Here is a 19,219-nt window from a genome sequence, read left to right as displayed (position 1 = left end):
ACCTCGTGCGACGCCGAGACAAAGTGGTAGCTTACGCAGAACGGCAGGCAATCGTTCATTCGTATGCATCTACCTTGGTCTTCATGAATTGCAGCAGCTCCTCAGGCGCCATGACGAGGTTCTTCTGCGCCGGCTTGTCGCCTGTCTGAAGACCGCCGGTAGCATCAACCGTGACAGTGCCATTGGCAATATCCTTGGGGCCGACCACGATGATCATACCGTAACCCTTGGTCTTGGCCTCGCGAATCTTGAGCGACAGACTGCGCGCACTGTCATCGAGGTCGACAGCAAGGCCCGACGGGGATACGTGAACATCTGCAGAGTCTGTACCCAGCAGCACCTTCTGCGTATTGCGCGCGAATTGTAACACCGGCTCACTGTCGTTTACTGTGAGGACAATGCCCTGTCTGGGGTTCAGCCAAAATGGCCATTTGCCATTATAGTGCTCAATCAGCAAAGCGAACATGCGCTCCGCCGAGCCTAGAACAGCCCGGTGGATCATAACAGGCCTCACGGGTCCGGAGACAGCAAGGAGCTCGGGGTCCGTAGTTGTCTCGCCCTTGGCCTCCAGTTCGGGAGCTGGCGCCTGATACTCGAGCTCGAACCGCTTGGGTAGCTGGAAGTCGAGCTGGATGGTGGCCGTCTGATGTTCCTTTCCGTCCGAGTCCTTGAGGATTACATCGATCTTGGGCCCGTAAAAGGCACCATCTCCCTCGTTCAAGGTCCATGGCTCTCCCGAATTATCCAACGCTCGCTTCAAGGATCCTTCTGCATGCTCCCAATCCTCCAGACTACCGATATGGTTTTCGGGTCTCGTGGAAAGCTTCAAACGATACGATCCCAGGCGGAAGTCCTTGTATACGCGTCGGATGAACTCGAGGGTCTTGCTGATTTCGTCCTCGATCTGACTCGGTCGACAGAAAATATGGCCGTCGTCTTGGTGGAATCTGCGAACACGGGTAAGGCCACTCAATGCGCCCGAAATTTCGTTACGGTGGAGGGGGCTAAAGTCGGCGTAGCGAATGGGGAGGTCGCGATAGCTCCGTTTTTGCGCCGCGAATATCAGACAATGGCCAGGGCAATTCATGGGTTTGAGTCCGTACTCGTCGACTTCGCCGGCCTCGGTAACATCGGCGCGCGAGGGAGATGTGCTCGTGACGGTGAACATGTCGTCGGCGTAGTTCTCGAGATGGCCCGACTTGGCCCAGAGCGCCTTCTTGTAGATGGTCGGGGTAATGACTTCCTGAAAGCCATAGTGAACGTATTGCTTGCGGAGGTATTCGACAAGACGGTTGAAGATGCGGGCGCCATTGGGCAGGAAGATGGGCGATCCAGGGCTGTAGATCGAGGTCATGAAGAGCTCCTGTTGTGTTCCGAGATCGCGATGGTCGGGCGCTGCCGGCTTCGTGGGGACGGGGTTCGCGCTGGCGCAAGACGAGCACAGCCGATGGCGCACCTGGACTTGGGAGATGGCAGGACGAGCGAGCGGTCTAGCTCGGGTTAAAAGAGCCCGCGAAGTCCATCTTGTAAGCCGTGGAGAGAGCATCCTCCCGTCGCCTCTCCACACTGTCAGGATGTGCGGTTGTCGTTAAGAGGTGTTGGAATTGGGTGTGATCACGGGAAACCCGACTTTTCCAGACAGAATGGAAGCTAGGTCGGGCGGCTGGCTTCTTTGTCGCGCTTGTCTTGGCGATAGCGATCGGCTCATCCCATATGCCCCTGCCGCTGCAAGGAGTCCCCGCCCTGGACACCACTGGGCCAGCCCTCCAACCTCAACCCCGGCTCGGGGCCGTTTGCCGTCAACACATATCAGTGGGGCACCTGTCTGCCGGGCGGGGGCAGGTGACTTGGGGTGATAGAGTGATAGGTACCTCTATGGAGGTGTAAGTGAGACACGCGGTGCTGGCCGTGAATCGTGATTCTTCTCGACGTCACTCACCACTTCAATGTTCACCGAGTCACCGTCCTGCTGCTCTCTGTGACCGACCGAAGTCGACGATACAAAGCAAGGTCACCAGAACTCTTTCTTTCTTTACATCATCCCGTCCCTGTGACAGGATATGCGCTGCGGCACATACATACACTGTAGCAGCGTGCATCGGTACCTTACACCACCTTGACTTGACGTTTAGTTGCCTTCAGTCTCCCTTCTCTTCTCCGCCTACCCTACAGTTTAACCTTCACCTAGTCCATTTCCGTCGCATTCCAGTTGCTTGGTTTAACGACATCTCACTCAGCCTCATCTCTCTAGGGCTATTTGCTGGACTATCAAAGAACATACCCATCTCTCTTGTTCTTCTATACATCCTGTACCCGCGGAACAGTCACCTCTGATCTCACGCGCCTCAGCTGATAGTTCCGTTTTCACCACTTATCCCCGTGCATCGGTGCCTTATCGTGACTCCTCTACACGGTATAGATCTGTGCGCCCCTTGCTTTTGAGCGACTTGAAGCCTGGAATCGACTTCACGGTAAACAAAGAACCAGTTATCAGTTGCCGTTAAGAATTGGCCGAGTCCCCCCGCTGTCAACAATCAAATCAAATCAGGACACCTACAAGAAGCACTGTTGCCTAAGTTCACACACACCAACCAACAATCCCGACGTCCTTGGATCTTTACGCTCCATGTTATCGCGATCCTATCTCTATAAAACCTTGACTTCGCAACTTTTATCATAGCTTCCCCACGAGCTCATTCCATGGTGTTTATGTAACCATGTCGGGACGTCAACCACCAGGGCAGCCGCCCAATGTATCGAGTTCGTGGCGCATGGTCGAGGGAGGCGAGAATGATAGCTTCGACACCTCATTGATGCCCGACGACTATGATGGCAACGATATGATCCTGTCCAGCCAAAGCGATCACTCGCATATAGACGGGAGCCAGCCCTTCAGTTTGGACGGATCTCAACCGTTCAGTATAGGAGGGTCACAGGACGAGAGTCTCGAGAGTTTCCTACACAGAGCCGAGGACGACGATCAAGTCATCATGAGAACTCCCTTCCGGCCTTCAATTCCACAATCTGTCCGGCACGCTTCTCGCGAAAACATGAGACACCGGATCCAGCCATCACCACAGGAGTTTTACATGCCCATGGTCGATGTCGATAGCAGACTTGTCGACAGCCGACGATCCAGCACACGGTCGTCCATGACAGTGCGACAGTTTCCGCCTTCGCTGCCCGGTCTACGCCACCGACAAACACATCGCTCCGGCCGTCACGCATCAACAGACTCCCGTAAGAATCATCAATCGTCAGGGGAGGAAACCGAAGTCAATGCGGATATTGAAGAGAGGATCGAAGAAATGAGGAGGTCTAGACTTGGGACATCAAAACGACAACAGGCGCCAGAGATTCAGGGGTTTTTTGACCGATTTTTCGACTCAATACCGGATGCCGTTTTCAACACTTTTTCTTGGGCCTTGGGAGTCGTTGGCCTTGCGTTCAAATATGCGCAAAAACCCATCGCCATTCTGGCATCTGTATATCTCATCTTTGGACTCCTTTCCATGGTCCAGAACATGGCGACATTATCCCTCTATACGGCCCTATCACCAGTATGTCGTGTACCAGGCGCAAAATGGCTCAACCTGCCATTCTGTCTCGATATGTCTGCGAAAACAAACACGCACATCCAATTCGACCCTGTAATAGAGATTCAGGATCGCTTTGAGGGGGTTCTAGAGAAAGCTGCCGAAAGTGCTTCGTTGCCTTTGGAGATGAAGCGCTCCGAGCTAGCTATCCGTGACCTGCGTACCATGGTCCGCTACAGCCAGCTTCACGGCAAAGAGCAACTGATACTTGAATTTGACGGGTACATCGATGCCGCAAGCTCGGCAACTTGGGATCTTCAAAGGTTCAACACCCGCGTGGGATCAACAATAGATTCCATCATCAGCGTCAACCGATGGACATCTCGGTACATCGATGAACTATCGGATGACATGAAGCACCGCGGCATCTTAGGCGAGTGGTGGGACTGGGTCTTCTCCCCTTTTCAGCCATCCGCCTACACGGAGCGCAAGCTTCTGGACCAGTACATCGACCACACGATCCGCGTCTCGGACAAAATTGCCAACCTGATAAGGGAAGCGCAAGCCGTCCTGATTACGTTGCAGAGGGCAGAAGACCATCTCGAAGTCATATACGATTTCGTGACTAGAACTCAGGAACACATACAGGCGAAGAAGGAGGAGGTCTTTTGGGAATTGTGGACCTACATCGGCATCAAATCCGAGAACCGCAAGAGCTACAACAACCAGCTGGCGCTGCTTAGGAAGGTTGAGGACCAGCGCTCAGAAGCCGTAAAACAGGTCAGCGAACTCATTGTTGAGCTGCAGAACATTCAGGCCAGCCTGAACGGGCTAAGAGACCGGGTTGGAGAGCCGGAGGTGGCGAGGGATGCTGGTCTTGATATACCGCTATATGTACATGTCGAAACTATCGACAGGGGAGTTGAAAGGCTGGAATCGGCGAGGAATAAGATTCGGGATGTCGAGAATGAGCGTGTGCGGGAGGCGTTGGCTAGGGGGAAAGAGGAGTTGCCGGAGTTGGAGGCAAAGGCGTACAATAGACGTATTCCTGGTCTTAGTTGGTAGACAATGTCGAGGTCGCAAATGGCAGGTTACATATGTTGGAGCAGGGAAAGAGTATTCCTCGAAGCGTTCTACATGTACTTTTCTTATTTCTCAGGGGTAGTTTGGGAGTCGGAGGAGTTTGGAGTTCAAATTTAAACATTAAGTAGCTTGCCGTATAGATGAGTTTCTTGGAAACAAAATCCAAAGAGAAAATTCGCATACGCAATATCCTCAATCCATCATGTTACTCGTGATACAGATGGTGTTTCTTTTTCTTTGTCAGTGTAAGTGTGGCTACCCCTATCATCGTTGCTGGTGCCCTTTGGAGTTGTAAACAACGAAAAGGTTACATACACTGAGCTGTTACTAACAATATCCGCCTTATCAGTAAAAGTGTGCGGGGTACAGCAATCTCTGGGACAACATCCCACCGCAGTCGGTGTCTTTTACCGCGGTCGCATCTAGAACGTTGGAGGCGGACTGATAAGCAGCTGGTACAGAACCACGCGGGGGTTAAAACTAGCAGTCCTCAAGATGTTAGTGTCATCGGGGCAGAGGGCGTCATTGACCTCTTTTTCTTGACCTCGTTCATTGTCGAACTTGGATCGAAACTCTCGTCAACATCGACAGGAACAAGATGCATCTGATTCCCAAAGAGGTTAGTGGTAGTTGTTTTGTTGTGCCCCCGTTGATCCTTCACATCTGCGTTTTACAAGGAGACCAAGACACGTCGGATCACGGTTCAAACAAACGAAGGAGTCACGGACATCGATCGACATTGTGTGTATAAAAGCGCAAGATGACATTGCTTTACCCTGTGTGACTAGGCTGGACTCTATTAGGAGTGTGACGACTTCATAAGAAGGATTCATCCCAAATAGCAGCAAGTCCGCATCGCTAACCTCTTGACAAAATCATGTCTTGCTTTCCCCTTGACAGCTCGACAAGCTCGCCATCTCTCAGCTAGGATTCCTAGCTCAAAGACGTTTAGCAAGAGGTATAAAACTGAACCATTCTGAAGCCACTGTATGTTTCTCTCTTCCAGATCTTTTTCCTCTCACTTTCGCCTCACTATAACACACCCACTCACCCAACCCAGGCGCTCATCGCCAACAACCTCCAAGAGCTCATACGCGATGGCAACCACACCGTTGCCGACCTCATGGCCCTGGGCGCCACCATGCTCGGCCGCCGCCACGTCTTGCCCGAAGTGACCTCGACCCTGCACGAGATTCAAGTCGAGGGCACTTTCCCTTCCGGAACGTACCTGGTCACCGTGCACAACCCCATCAGCAGCGACGACGGTGACCTCGCTCGCGCCCTGTACGGCAGCTTCCTGCCGATCCCGCCCAATGACGACTCCGTTTTTCCCTTGCCTCCTGCCGCTGCCTACGAAGCCAGCAAGCAGCCCGGCGCCGTGGTTTGCGTCAAGGAGGCCAAGGTCAAGCTGAACGAGGGCCGGAAACGCATCCGTCTTCGTGTGACCAGCAAGGGAGACCGTCCGATCCAGGTCGGCAGCCACTACCACTTCATCGAGACGAATCCGCAGCTGGAGTTTGACAGGGCGCGGGCGTACGGGTTTCGGCTGGACATTCCCGCCGGCACCTCGGTGCGGTTCGAGCCCGGCGACACCAAGACGGTCACGCTGGTGGAGATTGGCGGCAACAAGGTCATCAGGGGCGGCAACAACCTGGCCTCAGGCAAGCTTGACTTGAAAAGGGCGGAGGAGATCATTGCCAAGTTGCAGAAGGCCGGGTTTGCCCACGCGCCGGAGGAGCCGGTGGGCGATGCGGCGACGTTCATCAGCGAGCCGTTTACCATGGACCGGAGGGCGTACGCGGTCATGTTTGGCCCGACGGTGGGTGATATGGTGAGGCTGGGAGCTACGGATCTGTGGATCAAGGTCGAGAAGGATTACACTGTTTACGGGGACGAATGTAAATTCGGCGGCGGCAAGACCCTGCGCGAGGGCATGGGGCAGGCGACGGGTAGGTCGGATGAGGAAACGCTGGATATGGTGGTGACGAACGCGTTGGTGGTGGATTGGACGGGCATCTACAAGGCGGATATCGGTGTCAAGGCTGGTGTCATTGTGGGCATTGGCAAGGCTGGTAACCCGGATGTGATGGACGGTGTTACGCCGGGCATGATTGTGGGAAGTTGTACGGATGTGGTGGCGGGAGAGGGCAAGATCATCACGGCGGGAGGTATTGATACGCATATTCACTTCATCTGCCCTCAACAGGCGGCTGAGGCTCTGGCTGCTGGTATCACTACTTTCCTTGGTGGTGGAACTGGTCCAAGGTATGTTTTCTCTCTTTCCCTTGCTTCTCCCCCTTTTGTCAACGCATCACGAAACTAACTTGCACCTCCCAGCGCCGGTACAAACGCAACCACCTGCACCCCCGGCGCCCATTACATGCGCCAAATGCTTCAAGCCTGCGACTCGCTCCCTCTCAACATCGGGATAACCGGCAAAGGCAACGACAGCTCCCCCTCCGCCCTTCGGGAACAGATCCTCGCCGGCGCCTGCGGCCTCAAGCTGCACGAAGACTGGGGCACCACCCCTGCTGCCATCGACTCCTGCCTAACCGTCTGTGACGAGCTCGACGTGCAATGTCTAATCCATACCGACACTCTGAACGAGTCCGGCTTCGTTGAATCGACCATCGCCGCCTTCGCCGGCCGCACCATCCACACGTACCACACCGAAGGTGCCGGCGGCGGGCACGCGCCGGATATCATCTCTGTTGTTGAACACCCTAATGTCCTCCCCTCGAGCACCAACCCCACCAGGCCGTTCACCCGCAACACCCTAGACGAGCACCTGGACATGTTAATGGTGTGCCATCACCTCTCCAAAAACATTCCCGAGGACGTGGCCTTTGCCGAGTCGCGCATCCGCGCCGAGACCATCGCCGCCGAGGACGTGCTGCACGATTTGGGCGCCATCAGCATGATGAGCAGCGACAGCCAGGCCATGGGTCGTTGCGGCGAAGTCATTCTTCGCACCTGGAACACGGCACACAAGAATAAACTCCAGCGTGGTCCCCTCCCGGAGGACCAAGGCACCGGGGCGGATAACCACCGGGTGAAGCGCTACATCTCCAAATACACCATCAACCCGGCCCTCGCGCAGGGCATGTCGCACCTGATCGGCTCCATCGAAACCGGCAAGCTCGCCGACCTGGTCGTCTGGGACCCAGCCTGGTTCGGCACCAAGCCCTCCCTCGTCATCAAGTCCGGATTAATCGCCAGCGCGATGATGGGCGACCCTAACGCCTCAATCCCGACGGTGCAGCCGGTTATTGCTCGGCCCATGTTTGCGCCCATGGTTGCGAAGTCGAAGGTGCTGTTTGTTTCGCAGGCGAGCTTGGAAAGTGGTGCGATTGAAGGGTATGGATTGAAGAGTAGAGTGGAGGCGGTGAAGGGTTGTAGAACGGTGGGCAAGAAAGATATGAAGTTTAATGAGAGGATGCCGAGGATGAAGGTCGACCCTGAGAGGTATACGGTTGAGGCGGACGGGGAGGTGTGTACGGCGGAGCCGAGTAGCGAGTTGCCATTGACGCAGAGTTATTTTGTTTATTGAGAGAAAGGGGAGAGGGGAAAGGAAGTGAGGTAACTAGAGGGGCAGTTTGTTTTTGCCAGGCGGGAAGGAGGAGGCAGTCATACATACGGGTTATTGTATACTCGGGCAGTTAAAGAGATTTGAGTTGCTTCTTCTTCGTTCTCCTCGTATGCCACTGTCGGTCGTCAATTCCAGATTACCGTGATGACTTGCTCCATCCACATATGGTACCGTTGCTAAGATTGTAGACGAGCTCTTCCTGTGACCAACACCTCCTTAATGTACATGATATCACATGATCAAGCATCATAGGTAGGCTCAAGTTCAGAAGCATGTATTGTACTAATCAAACATCGCGTAAAGACAAACACAACTCCATTTGATCCTCCGTGAATCAATGGGTGACCTCTTTGCTCTGCCAGTACCCACGGCATCAAAAGACCAAATCGTTATTCGAACACTGAAATTCATTCATCCACCGGGCCCATACATGCTATGTAGAGCTAACCGCCTTAAGTACAACATGCGACAGCCTCATATCATATCTTCAGCCGAATTTCGCAAAAAGAGCAGACTCCGTTTATCCTTAACCCCATATTTTTCCGTTTCGAGCTTGTTTTCGTAGATGGAGAACCACCAATTCCTCTTTAGCCGTTCATTGAATCATACAGGACAAGTAAAGTGAACCAAAGACCGCCACTTTAACAGAGAGAAAATAACCATGACGCTGACCCGCGCTTGTTGACATGGATACGCACTCCCCTTTCCTTTAATAGAGGGAGGGTATCGTACAACGGAAATGAAAATGAAAAGGAAAACAACCCAGGTTGTTTGCCACGAGGTATCATGAAAGAACCCGGCAAGGGACAAGCGTGAGGTGGATTAAGAGCGCTTCTAGGCCTTGGTCTTCTTGCGCCCCGACTTCTTAGGTTCCTCCACCTCAGCCGCCTTGACGTTCCGCTTGCGCTTCTTGTTCTCTGGGCTAGCGGGGGCGACCACGGGCTTAGCGGGCTCGGCCTCCTCAGCGGGAGTGGCAGTCTTGCGCCTGCGGGTGTCCTTCTTCTTGATGGGGGTCTTGGAAACGGGAACCGGTTGCTGCTGCTGCTGCTGCTGCTCCTCCTCTTCTTCAGAAACCTCGGGCACAACGTTCTGCTGCAGCTGCTGAGCAATGGCGTCCTGGTCGGTGGGGACCTCCTCGACCTGAGCAGCAGTGGGCATCTCGATATTGTACTCATCAGCATACTTGAGGGCCTCGTCATCGGTCATGTTCTTGGCGTTGGCATTGCCGTGCTTGTAGGAGTGCACACGGGCGTTGTAGAGGCGGAGATTGTACTGGTAAGCGTTGTTCCATCCCTGCTTCTCGGCAGCACCCATAACGGACCAGCGGCGCTGGCCCTCTTCCTGAACGGCACCCTTGGGGGCCTCCTCGCCCAGATCATTGGCAATGATGGGGCGAGCAGTCTGCATGTAGAGGAAGTAAGGGGTCAAGGGACGCTTGGGAGCGTTGGGGTCGTGGGTACGCTTCTTGCGCTCCTTCTTCTCCTCGACCATGGGCTGCGGAGCAACCAAGAAGCCGGGGAGCATGCCGGTTAAGGAGGTCTGGAGGTGCTCGAGATCACCGCCATTCTCGAGAGTGGTGCCCTCTCCGAGGAGAAGGTTGGTCTGACGCAAGTAGTCTTGGCTGAAGCTCTTAATCAAGTCCTGGATGGTGGAGAGACGTTGGTAGACCTTGGGAGGAGTTAGCCAGTCATGTTTCAAGCGTAACACATATTCTTTTCGGTATCATCTCGCAAGAAAACTCGGCAGCTTTGGAGCATGGCGTGTAGTTGACTGCGCGTGCATCTCTCTGAACGCTTGGTGTAGTTTGGCCCCTACGACGCGACAGGGCGTGATCAAGCCTTGAGGGAGTTGTGTCTATGTGCAATGTCCATTGCGCACCAAACAACAGACATGTTGGCTTCGAATCCGGGATTCTGGTGGTGGGATGGGGGAAAGGATACGGGGGGTGCTGTGGTTGGGAGAGCTGGTATAGGATGTTGAAAGGTGCAAGGCTTACCGAATCGCGGACACGGATGAAATTGTCGACGTCAATGACCCTCGCAGGGCCAGGCGCAGCGATGACTGGCTTAACGATCTCGGCGACCTTGTTGCTCTTGGGTGGGCGCGGCATGATGGCGGTTGGTTGATGGATAGCTGGTACTGGTAGTGATGCTGGTGGGCTCTGGCAGACGGTGTTGTGGTGGTGGTAGTGATGGTGTAGGGGAGCAGTTAGGGCTCAGGTGGAAGCTTGAGTGCGGGCGCGGGTGCGGGTTTTTAATGGAAACAGAAAGCTCGGACGGTTCCTGCTGAGTGGGTGCCTGCCTGTCGTATCAGGGCGCAACTGCTGAAAGGCAAAGGTTGGCGGTGGGTGGAATCCGGGGGGTCGGGGTGGTGTGTGGTGCCCGGCCGTCTGCTTGCTGTGTGTGCTTTGGGGGTGCTTGGGGGATGAGGACGCCGGAAATGAACGGAGAGAAGGGGAGGAAAAAATTCGCGGCGAATTTTGGGGGATGCGGGGGGATACCGAAATTTGTAGCTGCAGCGTGGGTTCCCAGCACTCAGCGCTGATTACCCCCAAGACTGGGCGGGCCAGAAAATTTGTGCACTGAGATGCAGCCTGATTTGGGCGCCCCCCAATGGAAATGGGACAAGGGGATCAGAGACCCCTCCCCGCAATGCCCACTGGGTCTCCGTTTTCCATCCGCGGGCGGGCAGCTGGAGTCCCGGCAGGCGATAGGTGTACCTCTAGCGACACCACCTCACAGAGCCCAGCCCGCAACGGGCGGGAGGCCAGGCAAGCAAGCCTGGAGCAACGGGAGCAGACACCCGAGCTCAACATGGAAGACAAGGGGTGGGCAGAAGAATGATTGCAAGGCGTTCTGATCATGAGGTGTCCTGGATCCATGGGCTGACAAGTAACACTATCGCGCATCGCAGACAAGACTTGTAGTGATTCTAATAGAGCCCCTTCCGACTTAAAGCGTTGAGTGAGCGGGACCATCAATTTTCAGTACATCAGGTAGGGTTGATTTCAATCTCTGGGATGAGTTCCTTGCAAGTGCAGCGAGGACGCATTGAAATCAGAAGACCCCCATCATTGCGCTTGCGTTTCCGGGGCAAGCATTTCCATCTAGAGGTACCAAGACTCGCCCAGCTCTCTTTTACACTACACCGTTCTCACGCAATAGGTACCGTACCTACTTACCTACAGCCAATGCCAAATACATCCGGTCTTGTGAGGTACCTACGAGATACCATCGTACAGAGAGGCCTGGTGCAACCAGGAGGACAAGGCTCTGGGTTGCTACCACCTTGGCATAACTCCCATCTTGAACTCTTTTCTCACAGGCTGATGCTCTCAAGATCTGTGAGGTGGTCATCTCCTTCACAGAGTCTGTGTCCGTCCTTGATGTACTCGAACTAATAGATGTACCTTCCAAGGTGGCCTCCACCTTCTTCACCCACTGCCATAGAGGTACACAGGTCATTGTCACTTTTACCTTGCGGTTCAGTTCTCTCTTACCATGAAAGCCCAGGTAATTACTGATCGTACCTCTACTGGAAATCAGAACATGATGTACAGCGTGAGTGTCATTATGTCTTTGTAACAGCCAAGCTGATCATGTTAACAAGTCTGAAGAAAGTTGATATGTCCTCGGGGCTGTTGGTATCTGAAAGACACCACTGTGTTGCAGCGATACTGGACTGGTCTGGATGCTGAAACCTCTGACGACGCGTCTGTGGTTCAGTGTTTTTGGCAGCAGGCCTTCGTTGTTGCACGCGAGCATGCATTTTCCATCCAATCCCATAGCGCGCTTTCTCTTCAGCGCCTTGAGACACGACAGTGTGTTGTTACCACGCCTCCACATCCCAAAGTAGCAAGGGTGCGCGAGAAGAGGGGCATTGCCTGAATTTTCACTGGCATCCGGTTTGCTGTGGAGTCCCGTCAATAACCCTGAGGTGTCATTGGCATTGGCGCTAGGGAACACCTCCTCAGTGATCTCACTCGCTCCCAGTGATTCCTGGGAGTGATTGACGACGACTTCCTGAAGCCAGCCGGCTGTGTCCACCTCCCGTCTAGGTCACCCACTCCCGCCATCACTGCACCTGCTCCTCAGGTCCTCAGTTCGCCCAAACATCCCATCCAGTTGCAATGTTCAGGACTTTCCTGGTAAGGCCACTAGAATAGAATAGAACTGGACGACCACCACCGTTCACGATAATTGCGGCATAGGAGCCCTGTTATTACAGTTAACAGTGTTCATAATGCACGGAATTCCGAAACTTCCTCCTAACTACGCTGCATGTAGAACAACCAAATCATTGCCTTGACTGAAGCACACATCGCACCCACGTTCAAATATCGCGAGGGTGTAAGACGACGCCCGTAGAATGCTGGAGGACTTTTGACTGCTGCCTTCCCAGACTCCAGTCACTTGTAAACAGTGTCGTATTGTAGGATCCGGTGACAATATGGGGGACTCCCGGTTCTCTTCTATCGTCACAGGATTAACGGTCGAGCTCTAGCAGGTTAGCAGATCCTTCCCAAGCAATGTGTCTCAGCCTTACAATCTTCGGTGTTGTGTTTCGCAAGGTGGTTCTGTTATGATTTGCCTATGGGCAGAAAGAGGCACCGAAACTCCTATGGATCTTCAGGATGAGCGCCTGCTATAAGCTCATCGGATACATTCGGTGATGTCCATATCTCGTTATATACAGCGACACAAACCTTCTACCTGGTAGGCGATCCTAAGCAGCGGGTAACTGGCAACTGAATCAAGAACCTAGGTGATCCACAGCCCGGCATCACAAAGGCTTACCCGCTGAAGGCGTCAGGTTGTTACGGAACACCAACCAGCGAATGGAGTCGTAAGTATAACTTAGCAGTGGTCAGGCACTCGTCTTTCTACCTTGACGCTGGAAAACGCGATACAGTATCATTCAGCGGTCCTGCAAGATGATGTCTGAAACGTCCATCAGCGAGAGGGCTATGAATTCCAAGAGCGTTTAGTAGTGGCTGACGCTGGTTTGTGTTGTCTCTTCCGCCTGCAACGGAAGCTTGAGTCCGGTTAGCTATGAATCCCAAAGTCTCTGCAAAGATATCTGGACGGTCTCGCCATGATGCGACAAACGGACTGCCTCACAGCACTACCAGACCGAGTCTTTGGCTTTCCGCCACGACCCACGATGATATCAGCATGTCCAAGCTCCAGAATTGCCCAGCTTGGATGGCTTGATACCATCATTTTCTCGCGTACAACCAAAAGACACTAAACTTACAGAAGAAGCTCAATCACAGCCTCAATCCTCAGATGAAACATTGTAGATAGAAGTGAGATGACCGATCACCAAGGTCATGTATCACTCGCATCCTCGTGCATGGACAGACAGCTGCCAGCCTCGGTTCTCCGCACTTTAGAATGTCGACATTGCGTTGAACGTCAACTGTACAGGTGACAAGGGGCCCGCTCCTACATGACGACTTTGAAGTCCCGGCAGGCGCCGCGCAAAAACCTTAGCTTCGCTTCAAGTGAATACCAGCGGTAGCAGCTCGGGTTGTCAGTTGGTCGGTTTGGCGGTTGCCGGTTGGGAGAGCTGACTGCAGCCCATCGAACGAATGGTCGGCTACGGTGAAGGACTGGTTGGAACGGGGGTTCACGATGTTGAACGGCGCTAGAACGGGAGTTTGGGATGGGTGCCACGGTGGTGGCAGGTGCACGAGGGTGTTCCTTCCACTCCGGCGTCGAGCCACTCACAGCGGAGAACTGGATTGATGCAGCGGAAACCCCTCCATGGCCCGTCTGCGCATCGTGTGAACCCCTCTCCGCTCATGCCCCAGCACCCCGAAAAGGGCCCCTCTCTGTGCCCCGCTATGGTGGAAGCTTGCTTGGTTGGAAACAAACTGGGGGCGCAGCGCTTGTTCCAACCCTGGGATTGCTGGTCGACGGTCGGGAACGATGAAACGACCGACAGTAGTCAATGAGAAACCAGAAGAGCGCTTATGACGGTGGACGTGATGTTGTTCTACAAGCGCTGTCACGGCGTTTGTCGGTTGCCGTTCGGGGACAATGAAGTTGAGGACGGGAATATGGCATGATTGATGTACATACCTAGCGGGAACGCCATCAGCTTTCTACGGTTCTCGTTCTCGTCCGTCTCACAACCGTACCCGGCTAGCTAGCCACTTCGATGGAAATGGGTTGGAGGTTGGTACGGCAAGAAAGGTAGTTGGCTGACTCTCCTGACATGTGCCGACGAACCCCCGTCCAGTAATAGCAAGAATCAGCATCATGCGGTTTCAGCTCCTTGACCTTGGAGCACTGCATTTGAGAGAACTTTTCTGGTTGCCTCCGGCTTTTGATTTTCTGTTAAAGGCAAACAGAATCCATCTTCATGAAAAGTGTTCACCTCCGTCCTCTTCTTCCTCTGAAACCCACCGGCGGGGTTACCTCAGAACCTATCCAGTGCAGACGACAGATACACATTTGGTATGTAAAATGCAAATCCCATCATCTTTCACGTAGTGTACTACCTACAAGTAGATGGCACGCTTCCCAGGACGGCGCGGGCGAGGGCGAATTAAGGGTCGAGCTAGGGAGAGGGGTGCTTTCGCGGTTTCCACTCCGTCCCATTCACTTGCTAGGTCGGTAACTTCAGCTAACAGGATGACGACGCCGACAGACCTGACCCAGCGCGACTCGACCGCCTGAAACGTACCTGGACTTTTTCCCCTTTCCCTTCTTTTCGATTGAAAACCAAAAAAATCATTGTATAGTCAGTAAAAGCACTTGTCGACCATACGAAGCCAAGATGGCGACCTTCAAACCTTATCCATTCGTTCTCGGGTTCCTCGTTATCTACCTGTTCGCCAGCCCCGCCTTGGCCTTTGGTGCCGGTAACATTGCTGGTATCTCCAAGATCGAGGGCCAAAACTGTATGTTTCAATCCACCTATATGCTTGGGCTGTTGTTAGTGGTGGTGCTAATCAAGGAAACAGGGCGCCACGGTGATATTGAAGATGCCCTCCTCAAAATCGTCATGGCCCGCGCCATGGGCGGCAAGACTTTCGACAAGCTCTCCGTTTCTCGCGTCTACTTTGGCAACTGGCTCCGCGACTATTCACAAGCCATCGATGTCGGCACCGTCAAGGCTGTTTCCGCCGAAGCCATCCGACTGCTTCTCTGCGTTCTCGGTTTCTTGACCTTCGGTTATGGTAGCCGCGAGTTCGAAGTCACCGCCGACCGCCTGGGCTGCTATCGCCCCGAGGATCATATCGACAACCCCAAGAACTATGCCGACAACGTAGATGCTCGCGACTACGATCCCCGCCTTCGCGGCCCCGTCGACGAGGAAACTGAGCTGGCCATTGACCCCGAGACCGGCATGAAGAACTACATTGCCAATGAGAACATTGGCATCATGTCCTCTGCCGAGCATGTTCGCAAGCTCTTCTCCAAGTGCATTCGCCTGGGTCGCTCATACAAGGAGACCAACGACAAGACCGAGCTCTATGAAGCCTTGCGCCTTATGGGTACTGGATTGCATTGCTTGGAGGGTAGGAAGACAATTACAGTACCCTTTGACGACGATTGTGCCTATTGGCTAATATCTTGCAGATTACCTCGCTCACAGTAACTACACCGAGCTCGCTCTGATTGAGATGGGCGAGCGCGATGTGTTCCCTCACGTCGGCCGCGACACTAAGCTGCGCATCCCGGGCGCTCGCCACTCTGTTTACCCTGTTGTCACCGGTACTTTCGGTGGTGTTGATTTTTTGCACTCCGTGACCGGTGAACTGTCCGACAAGGTGACCCAGAGCGAAATCGAAGATCTCGAGGGAACCCTGAAGGCCGGCCGCAACGGCGACACCAGCCTTCTTCGTGACCTGTTGGACATGATCCCCGATGGCTTGATCGGCGGCGACAAGAAGAACAAGATTGACGAAATCCAGGAAAATGCCGCCAATTCGCAGCTTGAGAACATGAGCGTGTCCCCCAGAGAGCCTGAGGAGTTCACTGTTTATGTCCAGCAGGTCTACCGCCAGGTTATGCCTGTCATCGAGTTCCACGACGATCTCCTCCAGACCATCTCGAAGGCTATTGAGAAGATCCCCGTCCTCCCCAAGATCATTGAGCAGCTTGAGGAGCAGCTTTCTCTTTTCGTTTTCCAGATCATTGCTCCGGTTATCATTCCTCTTATTGACCAGGTCAAGAATGAGCTTGCCACTGGCTCCACCGAGATTATCAACAGCAGCAAGAACGAGCAACTCGTTGTATTCGATGATGACAGCTGCACGGACCCTACCCACTCCATGTTGGCCAAGGACCATTTCTCCAACGTGAGTTCGCTGAGCTGACCCGTGGCTCGATATCTGACTGACTTGGGTTAGATCCTCAACGAGATTGCCGGTCGCACCGCCTCCAAGGTAGTCGGCTGGGTTGTGCCTCAGCTGATGGACGCCTGGGACGACGATGGCGCTGATGTCGACCGACTTCTGAACAGAATCATATACGGCATTCTCCATCACCCCGCCCAGCGTGACATGGGCGAGGATGGTGCCCGGGAAGGTCGCCAGATGATGTTCTCCTCCGTCGAGGAGTGGTGGAATGACCTGGGCGAGGACGCTCGCGAGGAGTACCGCCAGAAGCTCAGCCGCGATGGCGTGTTGAACGGCGAGAATCACAAGGAAGGCGTCCAGGACTGCGGTCACGGCTGCGGCAAGCCTCTGGGCATGCACAAGAACTTCAAGAACGAAGCGCCTGAGACCATGGAGGATCGGATCGCCGCTGCCGCCGCCGACAAAATTATGGGCGGCGTCAAGCAGGGCTTCTCAGAGTTCCTTAGCGGCCAGGCCAACAACAACCAGGGCAATCTCCTCGGCGCGGTCGCCGGCGGCATCCTAGGCGGTGGTTTCAATAACGAGGCGACCAGCGCTTATCGTTCCAGCGGCTACACGCCCGATGGCGGATACTCGGAGACCACGACCGAGTACGGTTACGATGGCAACCGCTACGGCCAAGCCGAGTACACCGAGACGCGGTACGATGACGGTAGCCAGCGCCAGGAGTATCGTCGCTATGAGCAGGACGACAATGGCGGCAACGACTACGGCTATGAGGACCGCCGATACCGCCGTGACGATGACGAGTACCGCGAGGAGCGCAGGTACCGTCGCGATGACGAGGAGGAGTATGGTGGCGGAGGCGGATACTCCCGCCGCCACGAGGACGAGGATCTGGCGTACCCCGATCCGGAGCGTCCCTCGAGCCCCAGTCTCCTGGATAGGATTGCCCAGCGGGCTAAGGACGCGTTCGAGGAGAGGAGGAGGGAGTACGAGAGCGGAGAGCGTGAGCGTCGTTGGCCATTCTAGGGGAAGTAGGCATACGTATCGTGGATCTATCGCCCGCTGGATAGGGAGGATTTGGGAACTTATAATGACGACGATGATTGACCAAGAGAGTCAAGTCATTTGGAGATGTTTCACACTTGAGGAAGGGAGGAAGAAAGAGTGAGGAAGAGGCTATGATACTGGCAATGCGAAGCTATCGAAGTTACGAGCTATGATGAAAACCAATTTGAGATTCCCCTTGTACCCTACTGCTTCATGGTGAATGAGCCGTAGCTTTCCGGCTGAGGTATGCGCTGCTCTTGCCTCGATCTGATGCGATGAGTGTATCGCGGGCTTATATATTTTCTCTTTGACTGGCTTATCTGCTGGTTTGCAGTTAAATGCACTCTGGCGTTAATTTGCGGTGCCTCTTGTCTTCGTTGACTTGCTGTTGATGTCCCTCGGCTTATAGGTCGTCCGTTTCTTTTTATCTATGCGATAGCGAAAGAATGGTGCTTTAGAAACGAGGCGGATACCACAACGAGGCGTATTACTGAGTGTCCAAGTAGGAGTGACTTGGCGGATGATGGGTTAAACCTGGGCTTTGTTTACTTTCCCCTTTTTATGACATTCCAAGTGGATAATGCCAACTCGGACTGCCCGAGTATCTGATCACGACAGAAGGCAGGATGCGTATGTGAATACTTGTCGATTGAAGTTTTATCGCATATAACGGGGCTTTCTTGGGGGTTTTGAGGTTCACGAGTAGAGGTGAACACGTAGAAAAATCAGTTGTCGTAGGTTTGGAGAGGAAGGAACGAGCTGCTCCGTGAGTTGGAACGAGGTTTAACTCGCCAACGCGTCATCAACGAATCTTGTATATACTCAGATTTTCCGACTTTCACGCATTAAATATAGTCCTCTCGAGGCTCCCCTCAGAGTCAAAGGGCATCTCGGACTTCATATAGGAAGGTATTGTTATGCTCAAGGCAACTGATTAAGTTCCCCTTTTCACACTTAGTATGTCATATGATAATTTCGTTACCCGTTACCATGATCAACATCGATATTTAGTTGTCCGTACTCACAAATATATCGAAGACCGCTACCAAAAGACGACACGAGTTAATCTCTGCCACACTCATCATTTCATCCTTCCCTCAAACCATACCCACCACCCACCACCAACACTCAACTCAGGCTTCAAACCTCAAAGAAGCTCAATAGCCTCCCTCCTCTGCGAAATCATCCACCTCATCAAGCCACTCGTGCTCCGATTTCCGTAAGTACTCCGCCTCATCCGGTCCCGGTTTTTCGACCACATACACCCCCACCCCCGAAACCTTGCCCCATAGCCTTCATATAAAGCTGATGCGCATTGCCATTCAATCCCGGATCAATCCTTTTGTTAATCATGGAATAATACACTTTTTGGAGGACGGATGGCTCTCTGAGATCCCGACATGTCAGTTCGCGTGATCTCACCCAGTTACCACTCACTGCCACTGTAATTGTCCTGGGACCAAGCATTAGGATATTTCTAGTGACGGATCGCTTGAAGGAGGCCTGGGCTTCCTTCCGATCTCCCCAACGGGTACCACCTTTATATGTAGGTTGGCGCCATGTTGCATTTAGCTCCGTGGCTGTCACCTTCATGATGGTCCTTCGTGTAGGCATGGTGTAGGGCTGTGTCTTGCTGTGCTTTCC

The 19,219-nt window shown here is 53.7% G+C and overlaps 5 protein-coding genes across 5 annotated transcripts; 3 read left to right on the top strand and 2 right to left on the bottom strand.

Moving 5' to 3' along the window:
- Positions 1 to 7: 7 nt before the first annotated feature.
- On the bottom strand, positions 8 to 1,853 carry B0T23DRAFT_372560 (uncharacterized protein). Its single transcript, XM_062836742.1, has one exon. The coding sequence runs from the start codon at positions 1,544 to 1,546 to the stop codon at positions 56 to 58; it is 1,491 nt and encodes a 496-aa protein (XP_062695004.1). The 5' UTR covers positions 1,547 to 1,853; the 3' UTR covers positions 8 to 55.
- Positions 1,854 to 2,526: 673 nt separating this feature from the next.
- On the top strand, positions 2,527 to 4,710 carry B0T23DRAFT_63917 (uncharacterized protein). The gene has a single exon (XM_062841569.1). The coding sequence runs from the start codon at positions 2,718 to 2,720 to the stop codon at positions 4,599 to 4,601; it is 1,884 nt and encodes a 627-aa protein (XP_062695003.1). The 5' UTR covers positions 2,527 to 2,717; the 3' UTR covers positions 4,602 to 4,710.
- Positions 4,711 to 5,069: 359 nt separating this feature from the next.
- Positions 5,070 to 8,342, top strand: B0T23DRAFT_372557 (putative urease). Its single transcript, XM_062836741.1, has 4 exons — positions 5,070 to 5,238; positions 5,520 to 5,606; positions 5,680 to 6,884; positions 6,957 to 8,342. The coding sequence occupies exons 1-4, from the start codon at positions 5,218 to 5,220 to the stop codon at positions 8,167 to 8,169; spliced, it is 2,526 nt and encodes an 841-aa protein (XP_062695002.1). The 5' UTR covers positions 5,070 to 5,217; the 3' UTR covers positions 8,170 to 8,342.
- A 565-nt stretch (positions 8,343 to 8,907) lies between these two features.
- B0T23DRAFT_63822 (uncharacterized protein) lies at positions 8,908 to 10,556 on the bottom strand. The gene is made up of 2 exons (XM_062841568.1): positions 10,205 to 10,556; positions 8,908 to 9,876 (listed from the first exon to the last, which is right to left on the bottom strand). The coding sequence occupies exons 1-2, from the start codon at positions 10,316 to 10,318 to the stop codon at positions 9,043 to 9,045; spliced, it is 948 nt and encodes a 315-aa protein (XP_062695001.1). The 5' UTR covers positions 10,319 to 10,556; the 3' UTR covers positions 8,908 to 9,042.
- Positions 10,557 to 14,994: 4,438 nt separating this feature from the next.
- On the top strand, positions 14,995 to 17,554 carry B0T23DRAFT_312507 (Het-C-domain-containing protein; the record flags this gene model as incomplete). Its single annotated transcript, XM_062834692.1, has 4 exons — positions 14,995 to 15,118; positions 15,182 to 15,739; positions 15,801 to 16,522; positions 16,574 to 17,554. The coding sequence occupies 4 exons, from the start codon at positions 14,995 to 14,997 to the stop codon at positions 17,552 to 17,554; spliced, it is 2,385 nt and encodes a 794-aa protein (XP_062695000.1).
- Positions 17,555 to 19,219: the final 1,665 nt, after the last annotated feature.

Source organism: Neurospora hispaniola, assembly GCF_033458365.1.
Source record: "Neurospora hispaniola strain FGSC 10403 chromosome Unknown B0T23scaffold_2, whole genome shotgun sequence".
In the NCBI taxonomy this organism is placed as follows: domain Eukaryota; kingdom Fungi; phylum Ascomycota; class Sordariomycetes; order Sordariales; family Sordariaceae; genus Neurospora; species Neurospora hispaniola.
Note: the sequence above shows the minus strand (reverse complement) of the source record. Positions and strands in the feature narration are given on the sequence as shown.